The sequence below is a fragment of the Xenopus tropicalis genome, chromosome 4 (assembly GCF_000004195.4).
Source record: "Xenopus tropicalis strain Nigerian chromosome 4, UCB_Xtro_10.0, whole genome shotgun sequence".
Lineage (NCBI taxonomy): Eukaryota > Metazoa > Chordata > Amphibia > Anura > Pipidae > Xenopus > Xenopus tropicalis.
The window spans coordinates 111,686,872-111,695,093 of record NC_030680.2 but is presented as its reverse complement, the minus strand read 5'-3'; the positions used below and the strand labels follow the sequence as shown (position 1 = coordinate 111,695,093).

General features: G+C 36.3%; 1 protein-coding gene across 2 annotated transcripts in view; it reads right to left on the bottom strand.

Annotated features, from left to right (window-relative positions):
- Positions 1-4,467: 4,467 nt before the first annotated feature.
- nr5a2 (nuclear receptor subfamily 5 group A member 2) overlaps positions 4,468-8,222 on the bottom strand; it is a 64,765-nt gene continuing 61,010 nt past the window's right edge. Inside the window, 1 exon segment of one of the 2 annotated variants that reach the window (NM_001011100.1) lies at positions 4,468-5,436. In NM_001011100.1, coding sequence (NP_001011100.1) covers positions 5,189-5,436 — 248 coding nt within the window. In that variant the 3' untranslated portion in view covers positions 4,468-5,188. 2 annotated transcript variants of the gene reach the window in all.

Sequence of the window (8,222 nt, the reverse complement as noted above, 5' to 3'; positions counted from 1 at the left end):
AGGTCTAGGCTGCTAGTAATTCTAGGGTACCCTAGGGTGTCAGTGCATGGCTGACTTTATGGCCTCATGGAATAAAATTGTATTTTTATTAATCAGTGCAGAATTTATTGTTCATTTATATTCTATGGGCTTCATATGCATTTGGTTATGTGAGTGCATTAGTAGTTCAGAAAGCAATTGTATATTTCTAGTTGCACTTGTAGTGCTCCCTTTTCGCTTTTCGTAGATTTTGTTAAATGGTGTGACTGCTGTGTTGTTGCCCTAACCCAGGAGAAAGGATTAAGGTATATTGGAGACAGGCCATCTAAGGCAATTGTGTAAACTTGTGTTCATCATGATTGCACAATGCAAATCTCTATGTGCCACTAGATCACGTCTAAGATTCAATTAAGGTTTTACTTTTAGCACTTCAGATTCTGACCAGTCCTTGTGATTCTGTCAGCAGGACTCAAGTGTGTAACTATACAAAGAATTACTCTTAATTAAAGGGGTAGTTAGGCTGTTAATAAACCTTTAGCATGATGTAAACAGTGGTATTCCAAGACAATTTGCAACTGTTTCTGACTGCTTTATGTTTTTTTGTTCTATAGCTCTCAGAGAAAGTGTAATTCTAGCTGGTTTCTTGTGGCTAACCATGTAGCAGTAGGCACTCCCAGTAATTATATTCACTTACCTGATATCCCAGGCCAATGCTCCTGTTTGCAAAAATCGCCACGGCCTGGGATATTTATCAGCAAGTACCACAAAGCTATCTGATTCTTTAAAGGTCTCCGGCTGGCATATGTGCAGCAAAGTTAAAAAGATGGCTTTTGGCTCAAAGGGCGGCATCTCACTTTACTGTGCATGCACACCCAGCGTCAACAAGGAAGGTGGCTCTGTGGTGCTCGCCAAAAAGTAGCACCAGCCCTGGGTATCAGGTAGTATCTGGCACCCCCAAGTGATTTCAACTTTTCTTCTTTAATGGATAATAAAAGAAACATTGCATTGCAGACAAATTACATATTTGGCTTCTTTATTTTTTATATATCTTACAGGAGGATGAAACCATGAGGACAATAAATTAGAAATTGAATTGTCTACAGTGGGAACAGTTGTTCCATAAAAATAAAACTATTCATAAAGAGGATTTCACAAAAAGTCAGAGAGTTCTCTCCAAACAATTGTGCAGCTGGTTGAAAGCGGGAGCTGTGGTTAATATACAATACTGTGCACCAGGGCCAGAGTCCTGCAACCTGCCTGCAGCCGGAAGGGTCCGTTAATATTCTTGGCTTACATATGTCGAGCTTTCTTTACAATATATTGTTTTGTTCTTTAGAGGTGGGTCAGTAAATAGTTGAACATTATTCAGCATATTACTACTATACACAATTCTGCGCAGTACAGCTTAAAATCAATACAAATTTGCTTTTTTTATTTTATAAAATGTATTAGCACTGTAGGGCAGTCTGCATAAAGCTGCCATTACGCTACTTTGCATATCATTGGTGCAGAATTATTGGCTCTTTTCAGATACATACTGACAGTCACATGTTCCATTTACAGTACGCTTAGTATTATACAGGTATACCACATATGTATCTTTCTCTAAGAACTAGACACGTTACTCTGCACATGATAAATACAAAGTGCTCTGCATCTGTGTTGTGCAGATATGTTTGCAATTAACATTTGATGTTGATATGGAACACTGGGAGTTCTGCCACAAGAGATAGGTGAAAAGTAGCCTCCTCCCCAAAGCTAAAAAAAAATTATAAAAACTTTAATGAAATAGTAAACAATAATCATTTTTGTTGGGGTGCAAAATAAAAGCAAATTATAATAAAAGGAAAACTACCTGTTTATCCAGCACTGCAGTAAGTATTTATGTATTTATAGCAGCCCTCCATTTGCTAGCCCTCCATCAGCTGGATCATCCTTAACCATAAACTAGGCAGCTTCAACATAGTGACCTGCTATGTAGTTCACCAATAAACACAATGGCAATCATTAATTCATGGAAAAATATACCTTATATACGCAAGCCCCGTAACTACTTATCCCATAGCGTACAGTATAGGTGCTACGGTGTTGGGTAAAAGCTGCTGTTTCATAGCTTTTGATTTAATAGTAACATTCAAGCTAAAAAAAAAAAGCTTTAGACATGATTTGCTTCAGTGGTTCCCTTCATGTCACCTAATTGTTCATTGCAATGCTCACATCAAGATGAATTATTATTATTATTGATTTTATTGGTATGGAGATGGGTACTCAACATGTCAGCTAGTTTTATTGGTAAAAAGGAGATTTCTGCAGACTTTATGTAAAGGCCATACATTGGTAATGTAAGGGGGTTTCTTACAAAGGTGATGGTAAAAATGATAAGAGAAGGTAAGGCAAAGAAGGAGCTGTGGAGCTCTGCTTTCTGTTATTCGATGCATATTTAAAGCTACAGTTTTCATGGGCAAGTGGCACTGTGTGATGAGTAAAACATTCTGCTAAAGTGTCCCATATCTACAAAACTGTGTCTATGCAATTTTATGAAACTATAAACCCCCTATTGCTTCAGAAAACAACAAAGCCTTTGTGACAGGAGCACCCATGGGGGACCAGCACCTACACATTTAACATCCCTGCTCAAAGGCAATATTTTTTTCTGTTACTTATTCTTTACCACTGGATCAATAAGTTACAGAGTGTAGAAGTGAAAGCAATAAAATGAACAATGAAAATTCAGAAACCCAAAAACATGTTGTGACAAAGACATGTCTAAGACCTTGGATAAAAAGAGGGATTGAGGCTAATGGCAAACCAGCCAGCTATGGTTGCCCATTGTGACTTCAATAGTTCCTACTCTCTTAGTTGCATCTGGAGCCATAGCATTGGGACTGTGATGGGAGAGGCTATTCCAAGAGCCCTAGAAGAGTAACCACTGGTTTTCTAAGCAGCTACAAACAAATTGGTAATTCAAAAATAAACATATCACCTGCACGTGACAAGGCAATAGGAAGGACTGTATGTTTACCAGCTGCACTGTAGATCCCTCCAAAAGCATTTATTAGGGTCATGGCATTTACTGGCTTCCCATGTCTGAGGAACCTTGTTAAAATTTGGGTAAATTCCCTGTGTATTATTTATCAATTTAATATCACCCAGGGTAATACCCATAGATTAAGTAAACAAATAATAAAGGCTATATATATATATATATATATATATATATATATATATATATATATATATGTAAAAAATGCTGATGCACACCAGGAAAATTTTATCAAAAAAAAGATACTTAGTTTATTTAGATCGACGTTTCGGTCCTCACCCGGGACCTTTATCAAGATAAAGGTCCCGGGTGAGGACCGAAACGTCGATCTAAATAAACTAAGTATCTTTTTTTTGATAAAATTTTCCTGGTGTGAATCAGCATTTTTTACATATTTACATTGTTTATCTGATTTGCACCCAGGTTGTTATCCCTATAAGTGTGTGCCTCAGCCTTTTTATATATATATATATATATATATATATATTGCACTAGATTTGCTTACTTTATGTGATAACTTACAGCCAACATTTGAGTGGACATTAGTGTATGAAGAAGGTACTGGTCATTTTAAATAAACATATACCGGGTATTATGGTGCCTGGTGTTTTTCTGGCCAAGCAACTCTCCATTGCTTCCTATGACAAGTTTATGTCAATTGTTTGACGCACTGAATACAAAGTATAGGACACTACAGCAGGTCACGTTACATTTTTAAATACATTTATTATCCTGGGGATTTTGATCCCAAGGCAGATTTAATTTGCAAAGAAGTTTTCGAGCCTAAGATCAGCTGAATGTTGAAACATCACACACTAAATGGACATTGCATTAAGTTGTCTTTTGGCCATTTAAGTTCAGCAGGTCCTTTAAAAGATTGCTGGAACTCTGAACTTGCAATATTGCTGCTTTTACCCTAGTTAATTTAGAATAACAAAATGCCAATTACAGCATATTCCATACAGGACCTCTTTTCCCTCAATGTTTTGTTTTCCAGTTTGCTAACTCACTGCTTGTGCTGGATATGCTACACCCCAAGGAATATTTTTTAGCAATTACATTATTTTGCCATGATATGGGGTAAGTGCTTTTCTGATTATGAAGGATTGTACCAAGTGTGGGAACTGATTGCACAGTGACAGTACCTGGTGGCCTAATTGCGACTACATACTCCTACCCCATGCAGAGCGCAGCAGTGACTTGCTATTATAACTGAGTTCAGAGTTATTTTACAGTTTGTAAACACAAAAAACAAGATCATTTTATACCTTTGTACCATAAAATTTTAGATGAAAAGAAAACAAAAAAAATCAGGCCGTCTCCAAAGAGAACATCTGTGCAGAAGTGAAATGTGTAACAAGAGATTGAAGGAACACAGTGCAAAGATTGTGTGATTAAAACAGTAGCTTCTCTGGTGCAAGAAAGACGGCAATGTGACCAGCTCATTCTCACAATATTTTCTTTCTTTCCTTTTAATACACTTTAGACATAAGAATTCACATTAAAGCTCTTTAAAGTGCCAGAGGTGCCAGCAATCCATTAGGAGCTATCTGGTGTTCCAGGCGTTACATTTAGTTTGGCCTAACAGGTAGTTCGGTATCAGGATCTTCTCTATGTAATCTGGGGAACACGGGCCTCGTACATATGGAAGCCATACTTGACTGCCATGCTTTGCATTTTGCAGGCATTTACCCGACAAATGGAGAGAGTCATTTACATGCAAATATATATATATATATAAAATGTTTTTTTGTTTTTTGGTTTGATTTTTGGCCGACCATATATGAAACAAAACACATCTGGAAATGCATAGACTTCATCTGTAACCTTATATTTGAAATGAGCTAGCAAGGAGAGGTTGAACATAGAGCTCTTCTCAGGTCCTTCTCTTTGACACATATTTAACAGAACAGTTTTTTTCTGAGCTTCTCTTTGGAGCTTCTTTTTACATGAATAATAGTTCTGACAGTTTTCAGTTCTGTTCAGGTGGCCATTTTGGATTCAGGCAGAAAGTTCCATATAGAATCTTCTGTGGATAAGTCTTTCACAGTTTGAAATACAAATACCCTGATGCATCACTTCATGAGTTCTGATTATACCTTTATAACCTTTACAAAGTCTTTAAACAGTATTTGCAACGTGTGCAGTTCAATGGGGAAATGTTTTTTAGGCCCTCTTTGCATGGAGCATTTCGATGAGAAGATTGTTACATGGCACATCCCCGTTGAGGTGTTTATAATACAAATATTCTTCGGCCTGCAAACTTATTGCCCGAATTTCTGGTAACCGTAGCAACAGCTGGCCAAATTTATCAGTTTGCTGTGGATAATTGCACATGGTATAGTCCAGTAGCGCAGCATTAATTTGTTCTTGAACTCCTTCCACCAACTGGTAATTCTCCAGGTTCTTGACATCTGAGTAAAGAAAAAAATGTATTTACAACCTTTAAGGAATACAGCATTTGCTAGACATGTATGCATATGGGACATTATGGAATTGACATTACATTTACATTTTTTTTTAAACAAGTTATTTTTAAATTACTTTTTTAAACAAATTACAAATTACATCCTAGTACTGATAACAATGCCAATACCAATGCTGGGGGAGAAATGCCCCAAACCAGTTCCCCTTTGAGCATACTAAAATACCATCTATCACCCCTGGCAGGGGCAGTTATTAGGCAGAAAACACATGTTAGAGACCAAAAAATCCTGTACTTGTTGTGTCAGGTGGATTCCATTATATTAAGGGCTCTGGCACATGGGGAGATTAGTCGACCGCAACAAATCTCCCTGTTCGCGGGCGACTAATCTCCCCGAAATGCCTCGAGAGGAAACTTCCGCGATTTCACTGAAATCACGCCGCTGCGTATGCCATCCCAGCGGCGATTTACATTTTCGCCGGTGGGATGGCATTTCGGGTAGATTAGTCGCCCGCGAACAGGGAGATTTGTCGCGGGCGAATAATCTCCCCGTGTGCCAGAGCCCTAATATAAGGAAGCACTAGTGGTTTTACCTCTTCTGAAATCAGCATAATTGTTTAAAAAAACAAAAATAATGGCCTATTAATGTCAGCACAATATCTTAAGGCTATTAGAAACATTTAAACATTATAAAACCCAACAGGTTTGTTTCCCCCTCAATATATCTATTTTAGCGTAGTGACCATTAAGTACAAACTACTTTCTTCTTATTACAGTGGAAAAACAATTCAGTCATTGTTTGTTAATATAGAGGACTATAGGAAGTGGAATTAGCATATTCTAGAACTATCTGGATAACAGGTTTCTATATATATATATATAAGTTACATCTATCTATCTATTATCTATCTATATATACATCTATCTATCTATCTATCTATCTATCTAAATATACATCTATCATCTATCTATCTATCTACCTATAAATACATCTATCTATCTATATATACATCTATCTATCTATCTATCTATATATACATCTATCTATCTATCTATCTATATATACATCTATCTATCTATCTATCTATCTATTTATCTATCTATCTAAATATACATCTATCATCTATCTATCTATCTATCTATCTATCTATCTATCTATCTATCTATAAATACATCTATCTATCTATAAATACATCTATCTATCTATCTATACATCTATCTATCTATCTATCTATACATCTATCTATCTATCTATCTATCTATACATCTATCTATACATCTATCTATCTATCTATACATCTATCTATCTATCTATCTATCTATCTATCTATACATCTATCTATCTATCTATCTATCTATATATTATTTCTATCTATCTATATATACATCTCTCTATCTATATATCTATCTGCCTATATAGTGAGGGTAAAAGAAAAAAGTGTGTTTTATTGTTGTTTATTAAAATTCATTCCCAATAAAAAAGAGCAAATAAATAAATGGAAAAAAAGGTCAGGTATAATTCACTTGAAACACATCATACAACTTCAATCAAGCAGAATCAAGGATAGCAGTAATAGAACAAGGTCAAACCCTTTAGTGACACAAAGGTAGTAGATTCTCAGCGCCGGCACATAATATATAGTTCCCTAATGAGTCTCCAGGGTGCATCCTATCTTTAAACCAGAGCAATGCAACAATTCATATCATTCCGAATTAATTTTTCTGACCCAAGGTGAATTTGGAGTCCACCCTGCCGCACCGTTAATTCTAATAAAATTAGACAAGAAGTCTTGTTTCCACAAGACATTTTTCTAAATGATAGAGAAATGGTGGGACAGGCCAAGACTATGCTAATGAGCCATCTGCTCCACTCAGCTGGAGAGCAAAGTGATGTTCGCAAGGAGTCACCTCCTAAAATATATGTCTCTGTGACGGATCATCGTTGGAAAATGGATGGGCTGCTGGCCTTTAACCTTGCTGAAGATTCTCATGCATTTTTATTTTTATATCGAGTAGACAATATATTCTCATCCAGGTTGCAGAGCGGAAGGTTAAAATGTCACTCTTTCCTAGGACACATACGGACTAAGGGCAGTGACATGTTTCATGGGTTAAATGCAACCCATTGACACAATATAATAAATAACTATTATAAACTCTTGGTAACAGTGAAAATGCAGGGCCTTTAACAGGCTTTTGAGACATTTACTTTTGTGTGATTAAATCCAGCGTGCTCGGTGCTGTGGCTTCTTACTTTTCATTTGGTTTATGAATTCAGAAGATTTCATTTAACTGACTGATTAGTGTTCATCCGCCAGTATTTAGTGGCCCTGAGAAATGAACCGCTTTAATAGAGTTCACGTGCAGCTCACTAAATCATCCCCTTGTACTTGGGTTATGCCTGATTAAAATTTCCAGTACCCTTATTTTGCTGTATTTATGGGAAAACTGCAAAGAAAACTTCATTTTTTTGTAGGTTCCAATTAAATAAGAAAAACTCCTACATGAGGTTTCTTTCTTTCATATTTGTAGAATATTAGGATAATAATTACTATGTGCAGCCTGAACATATTATCTGCATATTTACATTTGTACATAGGAATGAAGCTACCATACTGCTAAAGCATTATCAAGAGACAGGCAGACAAGAGAAATGCAGTCCTTGTGGTCATAAATAGATGGTGCTGTTTTATGTAAAACACATATACAAATAAAAAGCATTGTAACCAATAATCCTAGCATTTAGGAGAGCAGTTATGTGTACACAACATTTCT